General features: G+C 49.0%; 5 protein-coding genes across 5 annotated transcripts; 1 reads left to right on the top strand and 4 right to left on the bottom strand.

The window, feature by feature from the left end:
* Positions 1–6,309: 6,309 nt before the first annotated feature.
* On the bottom strand, positions 6,310–7,991 carry ACHE_21416A (cytochrome P450; the record flags this gene model as incomplete). Its single annotated transcript, XM_043275496.1, has 3 exons — positions 6,310–7,197; positions 7,252–7,863; positions 7,914–7,991. 3 exons carry the CDS (start codon positions 7,989–7,991, stop codon positions 6,310–6,312), a joined length of 1,578 nt encoding a protein of 525 aa, XP_043134480.1.
* Positions 7,992–8,735: 744 nt separating this feature from the next.
* On the bottom strand, positions 8,736–10,349 carry ACHE_21417A (C2HC5-type zinc finger protein; the record flags this gene model as incomplete). The annotated part of the gene is made up of 1 exon (XM_043275497.1): positions 8,736–10,349. The coding sequence occupies one exon, from the start codon at positions 10,347–10,349 to the stop codon at positions 8,736–8,738; it is 1,614 nt and encodes a 537-aa protein (XP_043134481.1).
* Positions 10,350–10,922: 573 nt separating this feature from the next.
* ACHE_21418A (uncharacterized protein) lies at positions 10,923–11,941 on the bottom strand (the record flags this gene model as incomplete). Its single annotated transcript, XM_043275498.1, has 2 exons — positions 10,923–11,828; positions 11,879–11,941. 2 exons carry the CDS (start codon positions 11,939–11,941, stop codon positions 10,923–10,925), a joined length of 969 nt encoding a protein of 322 aa, XP_043134482.1.
* A 998-nt stretch (positions 11,942–12,939) lies between these two features.
* Positions 12,940–14,079, top strand: ACHE_21419S (GNAT family N-acetyltransferase; the record flags this gene model as incomplete). The annotated part of the gene is made up of 1 exon (XM_043275500.1): positions 12,940–14,079. The coding sequence occupies one exon, from the start codon at positions 12,940–12,942 to the stop codon at positions 14,077–14,079; it is 1,140 nt and encodes a 379-aa protein (XP_043134483.1).
* A 575-nt stretch (positions 14,080–14,654) lies between these two features.
* ACHE_21420A (BRcat and Rcat domain-containing protein) lies at positions 14,655–15,817 on the bottom strand (the record flags this gene model as incomplete). The annotated part of the gene is made up of 2 exons (XM_043275501.1): positions 14,655–14,746; positions 14,800–15,817. 2 exons carry the CDS (start codon positions 15,815–15,817, stop codon positions 14,655–14,657), a joined length of 1,110 nt encoding a protein of 369 aa, XP_043134484.1.
* Between the last annotated feature and the right edge of the window lie 216 nt (positions 15,818–16,033).

Here is a 16,033-nt window from a genome sequence, read left to right on the forward strand (position 1 = left end):
CCTAGCTACCACCAAGGAGATAGACGCCACAGTCGACCACCTGATCAGAACCATCCAGCAATCTGCAGAAGGCACAGTCCCTGTAGCCAAGATCACTCCCTACTCCCGCCCAGGATACCCTCCAGAACTGAGGAGACTACGCAACAACGTTAACCGCACACGACGCTGGGCTGCCTCTGGCCAGGAGGAAGATATCAAGGCATTCCATCAGGCCAGACACAAACTGGGCCGAGAAACCACTAAACTGAGTTGGAACAGCCATCGGAGCCGTGTGGAGGACGCAACTGAATCAATAGAAGGCTTTTGGAAACTGGCCCGTTGGGCACGCCGTCGCGGAGGTGTTCAACCAACCTATACGCCAACTCTTCATGCAGGGAACCAAACATGTGAAACTCCAGAAAGGAAAGCACAGGCACTGCGGGAGACTCTATTTCCCCCACCTCCTGAAGCGGATCTCTCCGACATCCCTGGCTATGAATACCCCGAACCACTAGCGATGCCTGCCATCACAGAGAAGGAAGTCTGTCAGGCAATCCGACGGGCTGCGCCAAACAAGGCTCCTGGTCCTGATGGTATACCGAATCTGACCCTACATCGCGCTCTAGCCATTCCAGTCTTCCTGAGCCATCTCACTAACCTGTTCAATGCTTGCCTGAATTTGGGATACTGTCCAGAGCACTTCCGAAAGTCAACTACAGTGGTATTGCGGAAGCCTGGGAAACCTGACTATGCAGACCCAAAGGCGTACAGGCCCATCGCACTGCTTAACACAGTTGGAAAAGCATTAGAAGCAGTCATTGCAAGCCGCATAAGCTATATGGTTGAAGCGCACAATCTCCTACCACAGACCCATGTTGGAGGCCGCAGAGGGCGGTCATGTGAACATGCTATTCACCTCCTGTTGGAACGAGTCCATGCATCCTGGCGTACTGGCGCATTGGTAGCCACACTGCTCACCCTGGATGTTAGTGGAGCATTTGACAACGCTGCACATAAACGTTTGATCCATAACCTCCGGAAACGAAGGGTTCCAATCAATGCTGTCAACTGGATAGCGAGCTTCCTACACCACCGTATCACAGATATTGTCCTGATGGAGGGAGCAACAGGCCAGTTTACCACAGATACAGGCATACCCCAAGGCTCACCTCTCTCCCCAATTCTCTACCTGTTCTACAATGCAGACCTAATTGACCAAATACATGAGGCTTACCCTGGAAAAGCTATGGTGACTGGCTACATTGATGATATATGCATACTTGTCTGGAGCCGGGCCGCTGCAGCTAACTGCCGACGTCTTGAACAAATACATAAAATAGCAGAAAAATGGGAAGCTCAACATGCCTCCAAGTTTGCGCCGGCAAAATATGGGCTGATACATTTGTGGCGGAAGGTCCGAGGTGTTCCTAGACCATTGAGCTCAACCAATGCTTCAGTCAAAGTGCAAGGGGTAGAGGTTAAGCCAGTGCCTACCCTTCGCTACCTTGGTGTCCAGTTAGACCAGCATCTCACTGGCATGAAGCAAATTGAACACGCCCAAGTTAAAGCAACTGAAATGATAGCAGCGCTCCGCTCCATAGCAGGCTCAACCTGGGGAATCACCCTATCCCATCTCCGCCAAATGTACACAGCAGTGTTGTGGCCACAGATCACATTTGCCAGTTCCACATGGTTCATACAGGCTGGATGGGGCTTCAAGGCGGCAGGAAATGCTGCTAGGAAAGCCTTGGAATCTATCCAGTACAAGGCCCTCTATAGGATTGCTGGTGCATTCAGAACGACCTCTCGAGCTGCTTTAGAGATATGTCTCAACATACTTCCTCCAATGATTGCACTGGAACGCGCGGCTAAAGAATCATATCTCCGGATAGCCACCTCTCCCCTTATGGCTACCCTCATTGAGATACGCCACTCTGGCCAACGACCAGCACCAAGGAATGCATGGGAACGACGGCAACACATGCGATGGGCCACCACCCCAGACCATGACCCTCTGACATCACCGCTAGAACGGTGGGGACAGCGAATTGCAATCCCTCAGAACAGACTGGAGGTTATACACCCACATGTGACCCCCCCATGGTGGTCAGGTCTGGAGTCCCACATAGCAGAAACTCGGGAAGATGCCTTAGCAGCTCACCAAGCCGCTGTACATAACGGCGCTGACATCATTGCATACACAGATGGCAGCTTGACAGAACAGGGAGTTGGAGCAGCAGTGGTTTCACCTCTAGGGCGCCAAGCAGTTCACATTGGCTCCCCAGCTACTCATACTGTATATGCAGCGGAATTGCGAGGCGTAGAGATGGCTCTCACCCAAATAGGCAACACGTTTGGACTGACATCACAACGTTCCCATCGGGCCTATACAGCAATCATCTTTACAGACAATCAGGCGGCAATTCAAGCATGTTCAGCTCCAGGAAGGTCTTCTGGCCAATATATCCTGAGCGAGATTACACGCACTGCATCTCGGTTACAGGAATGCGGCTGGGATATACGGCTGTATTGGCTCCCTGGTCATGAAGGCATCTGCGGCAATGAGTGTGCTGACGCTCTTGCAAAAGAAGCTGCTAATTCTCCAGTACCCAATGGTGTGGAGGAGCTCACTCTCAAAGCTAGCATTCGAAGAGCCCTCTGCATAGAAGCAGCAAATGCATGGAAGACTGAATGGGCTACTTCCAGCCATGGGAGTCCCCTCCGTCGTCTATGGAAAGAGCCTTCAAAAGCACCAATGCAACTATACCAAGGCCTACGGAGAGCCGCCACATCAGTCCTCATTCAAATGCAAACCGGGAAGATTGCGCTTGCTAGTTATCTTGGCACCTTTAAGGCTATGGAATCAACTGAATGCTCTTGTGGACGTGGTCGTCAAGATATACGCCATGTTCTCCTCCACTGTACAAACCAGGCAGGACCTCGGATGCGTCATCTTACACAAGGATCAAGGCGGGAGCTGGATTACCGGGCCTACCTAACTCGGCCGGACTTGGTGCCGAAGGCAGTGCGCTTCATGCTTGAGACAGGCCTCCTAGGCCAGTTTCAAACTCTACCAACCACATACCGAGTCACAACAACAGACTTGGGGCAACCGGCAGCATAGCGCAGCCGAGGTTACACGCTTGCAGAAGTAGGGAAGGAAACGAGACAGTATCCAACAAGCCCATGGATCTTCGTGGCCATGGGAACAGCGGCACGAAAACCAGCAGCACGGGATATATACAACGAGCGGAATGGGATATCAGGATATGTGTATAAAGGCGACGATGTACATAGCGACTACCATTACGGCGGCTTACCCGGCTGCCCCGCAGGACCTGCCGCCACTCGGCCTATAGGGCTGACAGATGCGTGTATGAATAATAATAATAATAATAATAATAATCATAATCTTGTTTCTGCTGGTGGAAGAGGCAAGACATCCAGTATGAGGCACATCGACACATGGGATCTGATACGTTTCCTTTAGCTTCGGCCAGCCCGTTTGGGGTATTGTTCGTATCGTCAGTTTACTGACCGTTTTGCTTGCTTGTTTGATGAGTGAGTGGTAGATGAGGTGAAATGGTTGATGATTGAGGAAAAGAGGTAGGCTTATGAAATAGGCGTCTATAGTCTGCTAGGCATCTCTGATGACACAGATCGACAATTACTCTGACACTCGGATTTAATATCAAATAGGGTACTACATGATCACCTAAAGTGCGTAGTCTACATAAGAATCTGAATTGATATACCATGGGCATGCAGTAAGAGCAATAACAACGATCATAGTTAACACAAGCATTCCAGCATCTCATCAAATCCTGACAGCTCTAACTCAGGCAACTAAGCAGACCTCACGGCTCTCCAGCGCACCTTCATTAATGACCCGAAATTCAGGATGTAAAATCGACAAAGTAATTATCACGGCGACAAATCCCGCTGCAATGAGTACAGCCGGTTATCATGCTATACACGAGCGCGAGCACGTTCTTCTTTTGTAGGAAGACGATTGATCGAGACCTGCTGAACAGTACGGAGGAGGGCTTGATGCATCTGAAGGGGACACGTCTGGTTGATTAGATCTGTTGTTTAGCAGATTCTCTTTTTGTTTTATTCATATATGCCAACCTGAGTTTGAATTCCCAAGAGGATAGTTGCTATCACCCCCATTGTAGCCCTTGTTCGTTCGCCATTTTGCTTACGTATGATGAGAGATAGACGAGAAATCCATGGCCAGGGAAGAAAATGACATCATTACAGCCGGCTAGGCATCTAAATACAGTCCTGACGGAACTCGGGATCTGGTATGGTTTCCCACTGGTCGCGATTATAAGAGTAAGCTGTGAAGACCATTCATTCAGATGATGTGCTTGTAAGCATCTCAATAAACTGCCTAGCTAGTAACGACAAGGAATACCAACATCGTTAAGCACTTTTGTCGTAGCCGAGTAATGAAATTCAAGATTGAGATGGATCGAGACTTAAAGTATCAGAATTAGCCTTTTGAGCGGCAACACGGCTGGCAAGACTGCGAAGTACGCACCGAGAATGCACTCAAATTCAAAGTAATTGAGATGATAACATGCGTCAATACAAAGCATATTGTCACAAGTTGTCCGGCATTTTGCATTTCCCAGCGTCTTACTCTGAGATGGACTCAGAGTTGGCTGGACCGGCTTTCACGAGTTTCAGGCTTGGGCCTGATACTGTGAAATAGACTGGAAGCAATGGGTATGATATTGAGACCGAGGGGGTAATGTGTATAGAATGCCTGAATCCTCAAATTTCTTGGATTCGAAGGGATAGTTTTGATGACCCCATTTGGGGCATTGTTCATTCTGATACATTGCTTTAAGATAATGTTTTTGATCACCTGGCAGAGATGGAATCGATTGAGTAAATACGTAGCATTGACGTCTCTACTATTTATAGCTAGGCATCACCATAGGTAGGGACAAACTGGACTTGAAAGGCTACTGTCTCTGACACAACGTATCTATATGAACAAAAGTGGACTTCAACTGATTCATTGAGATTAAGCGTATATATGAAGGAAGCATCATCAAATCCAGAGTTATCAAAAATCATAAAACCAATATCCGGTGGTGCTCCTGCGATTCCAAAGCGACCACAGCTACTTCATAATAAACAGTAGTATATTGCACGTAATATCAAGGCATGCGTCAGAGTCTTCCTCGCTGGCACTCGCCTTCCGGAAGCGAAAGACAGCACGAATAGTGTTGGCCATACTGGCTCCCTCGCTCTAAATCTATCTCTGATCGGTTGTTTCTCGTGTTATTGTCGGTGTTGAGACATTTGACAACGCTGAATAGTATAAGAGAGGACTAGGGTTTGGTGTGTATGAGGGAGGAGCGTCTGTATTCTTGACGGGATGGTTAGAATCGCCCCATTTGAGCTCTTGCTTGGTTTGCTCGTTTGAATGGATTATCTTAATTGTGTATCTCGTGGTTTGTCGAAGATGGGATGAGTGAAGTTGAGTGATGTAGTAAAATAGCCTAGGCATCTATCTATTTCAGAGAAATAGCCGTATTCCAGGATAGCCTAACATCTGGTTGCTCTTTCAGGTAAAATGGACAAAAGAGATTTCTTAATATGACGCCGGACCAAGTGTCGAAGTAATTGGACTTACCTCATCACAGCAGTACCCTCTGCGGTTCACAACCGCCGCGTCCTATAATCCACACTATGTACTAAGAAGTAGCGTACAGCACCAAGAGGACTAAAACAATAACAAGCCCTACTAAATGCAATATAACCATAATCCACCAGAGTCTGTCTGGCCCGCTCGAGCGTTTCTTGAAAGGAAGACCGCAGCAGGGAATTCCACAACAAGACCAGGGCTGATTGGACTGACTCTCACCAAGCTTTGAGTCTGGGCTTGGGTTTTGGGTTGGCTCGGACCCTGATCCTGATTCCGACCCTAGCTCTAATTCTCATTCTGACTCTGACTCCGATTCTGCTGGTTGCGGTGTCGGCGTGGAATTTTGAGGCAACAGCAGCGACTGCGATGAAATTGCTGTATGGTATGAGAGAGGAGGGCTTGATGTGTTTGAGCGGATAGTAGTGTCTGAGTCCTCCTCAACAGGGTGATTGCAATCACCCCTTTCGGGACCTTGTTCGCTTTCAATTTTGTGCTTGTTGTTCGATGAGTATAAAGGTTCACGAAAAATTGTAAAATAGGCATCTTAAGGTATCTCCATGATGCAGCCCTGAGACTAACTCGGTACATCACTGGTATATAAATAGACTTTGGATATCATTCATTCTGGTTATGTTCATATAATCATGTACAGATACGCATAACGACTACCGTCTCCAAACCCTCACATTAGGTCCCTCCTTCGAGCTCGTAAAATGATCCACCAGAGCTAAATGCCCTCCCTCATCTTCACCAAACCGATCTGCCAACTCCATATCAAATGAAAACACCATCCGCGCAATAGTCAGTCGCATTTCCATAAAAGCCATGCTTTTTGCGATACACCCGCGAGGTCCAATACTAAATGGACACAGAGCGCGTCGGCTCAGTTCAACTTGTTCTTTACTGGTTTTCCATGACGCCGTGCCCGTTTGACATGTTTCGCCTTCGATCCAACGCTCGGGTACATATGACTCGGGCTCACGGTAGTACTGCGCCTGGCGGTGGATAGAGTAGATGGGAGTGCCGCAATTTGTGCCCTCGGGGAGGAAAATACCATCCACGACAACACCGCCGTCCATAACTTCGCGCGGAAGAGCTCCAGGGGCGGCTGGGCTTAGGCGCATTGCTTCATCCATACATGCCTTCAGATAGACCAGTTCATTTAGTCGAGGGCCGCTGATAATCTCCTCAACCGAGTCGAAGCTCTCGCGTACTTCCTGCTTCAGTCGCGCCATGGCATGCGGGTTGCGAACGAGATAAAAGATCGTGCCTGCCAGAGTTGTCGCGGTCGTATCACTACCAGCAATCATAAGGACGTTGGCTTCGCCCCAGAGCTCTGGAGTCGTGAGACCCTTGCCGGTTTCGGGGTCTTTGGCGTTGAGGAGATAGTAGAAGAAGTCTTTCTTGGACTCACGGCCAAGCTTAGCACGTTCTTTTGCGCGCTCGTTGGCTTCAACTCGGGACTTCATGATGAAGTTCCATCGGTCTTGGGTCAGTCTGCGAATGAAGATTTGGTCCAAGTGCCAGCGGTCAAGGGGCATCCATAATCCACACTGTCGTCGTCGTCAGATGAGGGACTATTTTACAATGGCTGGACCAGGACTTACCACATAATGCCGATGAGCAGCCTTGTCTACCAGTTCGACCATTTGTCTCCGTGTTTTGGAGATTAACATGTCGAAACTCTTTCCAAAACACAACTCGCCCATAACATCGTACGTAAGATACGAGAACAAATCCCCCATATTGCAAACAACACCTTTCCCCCCATCCTTTTTACCGTCCGAAAACTCCCCAGACAAGACAGCACACAATTGCCGTACATGCAACAGCATCACATCCTCCATACCTTTAAGCGCATGGTCCGAAAACGCCTGGCTCAGCACCCGCCTCTTCCGTCCATGAACTACCTTGTCAATAGCATTGTGCGTGTTATATACGCCCTTGATGGCCGGAAACGCATTATAGAAATCCGCCTTCTTGAGTCGCTTTCCGTGTCCGTAGATGTCGTATAGACCCTGCACGGAATTTATGGAGACAAAATTCGGCGCGACGCGGACATGTGGCCCATATTGTTTATGTAGGTTGTGCAGCCAGAGATGTCTGTCTCCTTTGTAGCCGTGGTAGAGCTGAACCCATGGTGTTATTGAAGCGAGGAATGGGCCGGGAATGTGGCGGAGGGGACTGAGGAATCGGTTATAGAAGATGTATATGATGGTCTGATGCGGTCAGTTTCCTGTTATTGTTATGGAAATGTGATGAAACCCACTAGTCCGCTTAACAAGAGACCAAGTCCCCATATACCTGTTGAAACGGATAAATTCTCCAGTACTGACTGGATCAGCATGGTAATGGCTTGGATGCAAATAGATGTCCGAAAAAGGAAACCGAGGCAAACCGAGTCCGGTTCTTTGTAAACTAGCAATTCTTGCCAGAAAAATAGTTGGGAAACAAGATAGTCTCAAGTATGGTAACTAACAGAGTTAACGACGTCTTTTAAGAGAAGAGAAACCCCAAGTAAGATTGCTGTCTTTATACTGTCGCTTTCAGCACCTATCCCCATACTCGAGGGCTGCCTCGGTTAGACGCGGACTTACCCCAACCTGCACTTTGACTGGGGCGGTTAGAACTATGGTTATATCATATATCATTAACTTAAGTGGAGGATTAGTTATTGGGTTGAGCCAGTAATATATGCAGAGTCGGTCAGAGAACCAACTGCCGTGCTCGTGTTTTGTGTAGCTTGCGCGGTGGGGAATGTATACAATGACGAAAGTTTACATGCAGTAATAATGGAATGTCTCAGCTTAAGAATGTGATAGTGGATATTACAGCGGACTCGGTGTAGCACGTTCGGCAATACCCCGGGCTCATAACGGATACCTTCGGTTTCATTCTCATTTCGGTCATGTCTCATCTCTCATAGCATCCGAGATCGAGGATAGTGCTAGCAACTCCTAAAGTTATATAGCAATCTACACTAATCCCCCCCAGTAGCGTCGGCCATCTTCACGACTCTCTGAAGGATTATAGATAATGCTCATAGTCATAGTACCATTCACCCGGCCGAATGAGCAAACATGAAAGCGACTCATCCATATGAGTATTGACAATGTACCGGCGAGAGATCAGTCGTATGTCCATGCAAGCCCCCATCAAGAATCCATTGTTCGTTGTCATCTTTGTCATCCTGCACACGCCGCCATGTCTGTGGCTTTCTCTCGTTACGCGCCTCGGGTTTATCCCCAGAGCTACCCTTCCAGACAGGCCGTAGCAACCCACCTGCTGCAATAAGAGGGTTATGACTGAATGCATCGCCTCCAGTTCGTTGCTGCCCATCAGCAGCAGCTAAAATCTCCTCCGCTTTCTCTTCTTCTTCTTGTTCCTCTTTCGAGGGGCCAGACTCGGCTGGTGCCTCATGGTAAACCTTCCTCACTCGGCCGCCTTTGATGTCTAGACTCATGATGGTTTTCCTCTTCTCCCATTCTGGCCGTGCTTTCTCTTCCATCTCGCGTAAGACCCGTTGCTGCTTCTTCAATGCTAGTGCCCGCTGTGCAGGACTCATCCAGATCGTTGACGCTAAATTGGGTGTCTCGAAATCGGCCGCCTCGTCCACGACGCGCGTTCGACGGGCATTCTGTGCTTGGAAGTTCAAGAGTCGGTCTCGATGCGCCTTGGCTGCGTCAAGCTGACTAGAAGAGCCACCAGACCCAGGTGCAGGCCTTGATCCACCTTCCCGCTGTACCCCTTCATTATGCACCCGCATCTTCTCTTGTCCCCGTTCTGCTCGTAGTTCCTTGATCATGCTTTGTACTTCATCGTTCGACAGCAGTGGTGTTCCGCAAAACGAGCATGGCTGCAGACCTTCCAACGAACAAATTATCTTCCCGCAGCTAAGGCAGTTCGGTGCCGGATCAAACAATGGATGTATCGAGGCATAGCATGTGCATTTCCTTCGCTCTGCACTCAAAGTCGGGTTGGTGGAGACCTCCAAGGCGGCAATAGCAGCCGTAAGATCAGAGATGTCGTTTGTAGTCAATGAGTTCTTGAAAGAGCCCGCGGCAGCAGAGCCACCTTGTCGAGAGGAAGAGGGCTTAGCGGACTTGGACTTGACGTTAGGGAGGAGCTCTGAGATGACCGGTCCGGAGGCAGAGGGCGGAGCTTTGTTCTTCGGAGCGGGGGACGGGTTACGCAACGAAGCAGCGGATTCACGAGGCGACGGACGTAGGAGTGCTGCTGGCTCAGCGGACAATGATGACGCCGCATCACCACCTGCGTTGTTATTCTGCGAACGTGCCATGGACATGTAGTCCTCATCCTTCTCAGCCTTCCTATACCCCCCAGTCACATCACCATAATTTTCTGGCCTGCGCGGAGGACCTGCGCTGTGCAGCGGTGCCCGTCCCTTTTTACCACCTTTCTTCGTTGTGCCGCCTTTATCGTAGTTGTTCCTGCTTCCTGCCGCCGGCGTGGATTCCCCGCTTCGTGGTGGTGATGGTTGTTGGGCTTCGCGGCGTGAGTTGAAAGATGCGATGAATTCGAAAGCTCCGGGGGAATCGCCCAAGAGGTTCTTAAGATGTTCTGCGCATTCTTCTTTCGAGAGTGTAGCGGAGTACGTGATGATCTCTCCAAGACTTTCTTCGTCCAGCGGGAGGAGTTGGGCGAGGCGCGGAGTGCCCCATGAGACGAGGTTTGCGGCACTCATGATCGGAGATAGAATAGTGGTATTATAGTATAAATGAACAGGTCATAATCAACTGGTGAGCTCGTCCGCTTGTGATGTTAAGTCTTAATCTGAGGCGATGGAAGTCGCATTCCAACTTCGGCGATTTTGCGGGCCGCATTTTGGCCTCAGGACAACACATGTTTGTATGGCATCTTATGGACGAGTTTCATTGGGGTGATTATGATTGAATCTCATTAATGTAAAATGAAGAAAACTGATTCTGAATCATGCGAGCACCACTGCCAACTATTGTACAGGCGTAATTCTATGCAAAAAGAGAAAGGTATAACAAAAGCCACAGAACCCATAAAATCACAAAAGAAATGACGCCTAGAATGCCCCAATGATGTTCGACATGGCATAACTTCAAAAAGGTGTCAGAGCAAGTCCGTGTTGACGCCTGTAATGCCGAGTATTTACGTCAATATCGTTAAGAGATGAAGGAAACCTATGTCCAAAGCTCTGTTGCAGACACACCGTGCTGCTGTGAGATGAAAGTCAAAAGGAAAGAAAAGGGGTAAAAAGAAGGAAAATTGAAAGAGACTAGGCGGGTTAATCGTCCCCGTTAGCTTCACTTTTGATGTCCGCGTCCCCGTTCTCAGCGAAGTCGTCAGGTGTGAGACCATTCTTCAATTTACTGCTAGCCGCAGGAGGTTTTGAAAGCTTCTTAGGAGCGTTCAGTTTCTTTTTCTTGGTCAACGTAGTAGATGGCGTTGCATCATCGTCCGCCAGGGGTCGCTTGGGAGCCGCTGACGTGGAAGTGCTGGGAGTAGGCGTGCTGCCACTGCCAGTATCCCCTGAGCCTCTATTGCGAGTAGCGTTCCGACCTGAGTAACCCATGCAGCGATCCATATGTTGCTGTACACGACTCACGACGAAGTAGCGAGGACAATTGAGACATTTAGTTGTCGGAAAGCCCGGTGCTTCAGGGGCCGCATGGCCATCAGCTGGCGGACTCGAGGTTGGTGTATTGTGCTTATTCTTCTTTTTTGAGTTCACTTTGTCCGTAGCGAAGAGGTTTCCGTGCACGTCATGTCCCGGTTTTCGGATCAGCGGCTGCTGAGAGCAGTACTCTCTATCGGGATCAGGCACAGCACGAGCGCCAACACCGGTTACCGGATATAACAGACGAGGCAATCGGCATTCGGGGCAAATGATTTCCTTTGTGGTCTGCATGGGATTCCCCTTGAGGTATGCCTTTCCATTATCAAAAATAGCGGCATCGGTCTCCACCCGGACTTCTTTGAGGGACTGTTCCTCAGCATCAGGACCAGAGGGTTTCACTGAGCCAGAACCTTTCGCACCGGCTTCTTCACGATTTTTTGCGGCTTCCTCTTCGGCTTTCTGTCTGGCAATCACGACTGCAGAGCGCATGCGGGCAACCTTCTCATCGCGGTGGACTTTTGCTACAACATCATGGATAATATTGTAGAACGTGTCGTTGAGAATATCATATGCCTTGCGCAATTAGTATACATGTAGTTATGTACTAGATCTTGAATACATACCACCTTTGCGATCGTTCCCGATGGATAGGTCTTGCCCGTTTCTGTCCCGTTTGATTCGGCCATTTCGGAATAGAAATCTTAATTATAAACCGTTAGTTTGAGTATGACAAATGAAATGGATACACAGCAGCGTCAGAGCGCATTCTTCTTTCATTGGGGACTTTGGACCCGCAAGCACCGAGAAATAGAAGGGCAAAGAGAACGAAGACAGCTCGGACCAGAGCGTAAACAGCCACACAAGGGTGTAAAGCGGAATAAACTCGCAACTTAAATGTCACTAAGCACTTACCCCAGGGATCCTTCCTGAAACAGCAATCTTGAGTACCTATCGCAGATCTTCCGAAAGCCTTGCGCAACCGAGTTAACCAGTAACTCCGGAATGTGATGCCATATAAATAACCTCTGTCCACAATATCGTTACCAAATTATAACCGTGGTTCGGTGCGCGAATGTCCGTAGTAACGGTGCGTGATTGCCCGAACAGAGCAAGACGAAGCAACATAGGATAGAGGCGACGCCGGAGGAAAAGGAGGGACGATATCCGGAAGGGAAAGACGAGACTATCGCGATTCAAACTGTAGGGACACAATCGGAACTGACAAGGCCCATTTGTTTCAACAGTTAACTAGGGCATTCGCGGGAAAACAGGTGCGTGGCTCGTTCGAGTGAATGATCTCTGTGGCTGGAAAGGGAGAGCGTCAGTGACTTGAGCGGAACCGGTAGTAGTAATCAGGCGACTTACAGAATGACCACAAAGAACAGACCCCGTGATCGCGCTATTCAGCAAGTGCAAAATTGCATATATAGACCGGATATGTTCCTTCTGAGACGTTTCTGTCGTCAACCGGGCTGGTTGTTACAGTGTTGGTCGGATCCCAACGGCGGCGTCGCTTCTGGTCTTCGCATTAAAGGCTCCTCCGCCGACCGGTCATCTTATCTTATCGCCATCTCCGCGCTTGACGGTCTCTTCACTAACGCGTTTCGCTTCGCCAGGAAAACGGCGATATCTCCTGTCCTTGGTTGTCCAAGCATCCTATCCAGCTGCTTTGCTGTATTTCAGCATGGCATATCAACTCTTTTCCAAGGCACATCAACCGAAGAACAAGACACCACGCGCCGCTCCTATCCAAAGCCCTTATAATAATGACAGATACCGACCTCCGATCCACCCTCCACCACCAGTGCCTCCTCAGTCGACAGTTCCAGCGTCCAAACCACCAGCAAGTAGCGGGGATACAGCCGTCGAACCCACACCGTATCCACATCCAACCCCGTCGGGCTACCCAACTCCCCACCCCCACATTACCATTGAGACAGTCAGCACGGCACACATCCCTTCACTGATCCGTATCACCAGCCTGCTTCTTCCCATCCGCTACCCGAATTCGTTCTACACTGCGACTGTCACGGATCCCGTCATTAGCTCGCTGTCCCGCGTCGCTATCTACCATGACCATCCTGTCGCCGAAGCTCCCACATCCACACCTTCACCGAAGACCAGTCTGGCTGCTGGTACTGCCAGAAACATTGGAGCTGATAAGGTTATTGGCGGTATCAGATGTCGACTGGAGCGGTTGCCTCAAACGACGTCAGAGCTCCTACGCGCCAACCAATCGCATGGGAATTTGGCGCAAGAGCCAACAAATCTATACATTCAAACTCTACATTTGCTTTCGCCATATCGGGGGAATGGTGTCGCAGCATCTCTACTCGACGCATTGCTATTTGCTACGCCACCTGGGCATAGTTTGGCTTCAAGAACGGAAGAGGGTGATGGTGCAGGTTACCAGGTGTCGAAATTGGTTAGACACTACAGTATCCGCTCCGTCACGGCTCATGTACACGAGGCAAACGATGAGGGCTTGAAATGGTATATGGCCCGAGGATTTCAAGTCGAAGATGGCGTGATAGAGAATTACTATCGTCGACTCAAACCGTCAGGTGCTAGAATCGTTAAGCTTGCGTTACAATGGAGAGACGATGACGAGGATAACGAAGGGACTGTCTTGTCGAATGAAAATTGCAAGGAGCAAAATGAAGAAAGTCTCTATGATGGTGACGACGAGGATTGGGAAAAGGTCGAGGCGGAAGATGAAGATGAGAAACAAGATCACGGAGTCCGACCTTTTACGGAATCTAGAATTCTTGACATTGAAGAGGGGAGTAACAGGAAGAGAAAGGCTGAGGAGGAGCCACTGTGATGATATTCTATTTATTTTTTTTTGTTTCCCCTTATTTTGCCGTTGGTTTAAGTCTATGATTTTTGCTCATTGGGATACCCTTTCGCCTTTCCTTTGCTATAGATAGTTAATATGCAGTCAGATACATTATTTTATTGCTTGGAAGACAATGGAGAGGCGCTATTGATCGGGTTAAGGGCGGAGATATTCCCATCCAATAAGAGATCCTTTTCCAAGCCAGCGGAATCATCTATAAAGACGTCATTGGTTTTGGGGTCATTCCCTCTCCTGGAATATTTATACTAAATCCTAGCGTTGGTCACCTGATCTAAGAAATTAATTGGTATTGATTTCTTCCTTTGACATGCCTACAACGGACAGCACCCTTCAGAGTACTCTAGAATATCGGCCCAAAGCCAGAGGATACACAATCTTGTTATCCTTCGAGGTACGTCAAGGTATCAGGATTAATCTTAACTATATTACAGAGTCCCAATCACTTCCAAGAATGCGCCCAATTTCTTTTTTCCCTATACTATTGCCGTCGACAATTTTCGGAAAATCGCATGCTCCGATTCTTCCACCCAACCCCTTCATCAAGACCGATAGAGTGAGCAGTTTATTTCGAGGTGCCCTGGCTGCCAGAATCCACCACAATCCCAACACCACTCTTGCCAGCAAAGCACACCTGTTGGTCAGCAAGTTAGCAAATTGTTCCTGAAGAAAGGATCTCTCACATACATCGCATATATTTGCATCCCCCTTCTCTTTCAGTGATGGCGTTGCACCGAGGACACGGCTTTGCAATCTGCCAGATTGTTCGCTGGCTGCGCAGGTCTTCAGTCGTCCAATTTATTGGTCCAAAGTGATCTAATTCAGAACCTGTCGCGTGTTGCCTAGCGTCTGCTCTGTATGCCCTCCACCCGCCTAATCTACGCAACCATCTACATCCATTTTGTGAAGCATCATTCCCCGGTCTCTGTTGATCACCTGTATATACGAAGAGCCGGTCATACTCCTCGCAGGAAAATCCCTCATGCCACGGGGCACCTCGATGGGCGAAACACATCCGTGTACCACACGACCTGCACACGACAATCGGATTCTCACGGCCACCCACGTGCAATTGGCCATTCCCGCAGTCTGGTCGGACACATGTTATGAATTCACTATCGTCTTCTAACGCCTCTCTTGTTTTCATGCTGTCGTATGCTTGGAATGTTTGTGGATTGGCCCATTGTCGAATCTCATCGTGAGAGAGCAGAGCGCGGCACAGAGGACATGACAGTGGTTCTTCCCCGGACGACGTGAATTGGATATCAATGCATCGCTGCAGACATACCCTGCACATTCGCACCTCTGGTATGGCACTATGATCACAGTTTGCAGCCAATAGTGGGTTGGGATAGGAGAGGCGATCCATGACCTGGAAACAAAGGACACATCTCGAGCGCTGTCTTTCGGAGGCTGTACTGTCGAAAAGAGGTGGTCTACGGGTGTTTCGTTGGGGGCTCAAAGGCTCTCTGTGAAGTAAGGATAGAACCGTTCCGGCTGTGGCGGCATCGCTCCAAAGGTTGTCGTCTTCGCTAGATTCCTCCCATGGCATGTTACATCTGAACATCGATAAAGTGTTTCCGTCAATAGAGCGCCTGTTTCTTGTGCTTGACAGAGGGCTAATCGCTTGATGGCGTTGCGAGTATATTGGCCCTGAGGATGGGGTTTCGGGCTCCCAGCTGCTGATGGAGACCGAGTCACTCATATTTTTCTTCGAGAAACTCTGTGAGAATTTAGTCGCGCCCGAGGCTGGGATATGTCTGTGTTCCCTACCGGAATTTGGATGGAAAACAGAAAAAGAATGAAAGAAACAATTATATCCAAGTTATTGAACTTGCTGAAAGACACTGCCGCTTCGCCAATAGGAATACAGGGACTTGTAACACTTTCACGAAAATCTCACGAATAATGGGGCAATATA

Source organism: Aspergillus chevalieri, chromosome 2 (genome assembly GCF_016861735.1).
Source record: "Aspergillus chevalieri M1 DNA, chromosome 2, nearly complete sequence".
Lineage (NCBI taxonomy): Eukaryota > Fungi > Ascomycota > Eurotiomycetes > Eurotiales > Aspergillaceae > Aspergillus > Aspergillus chevalieri.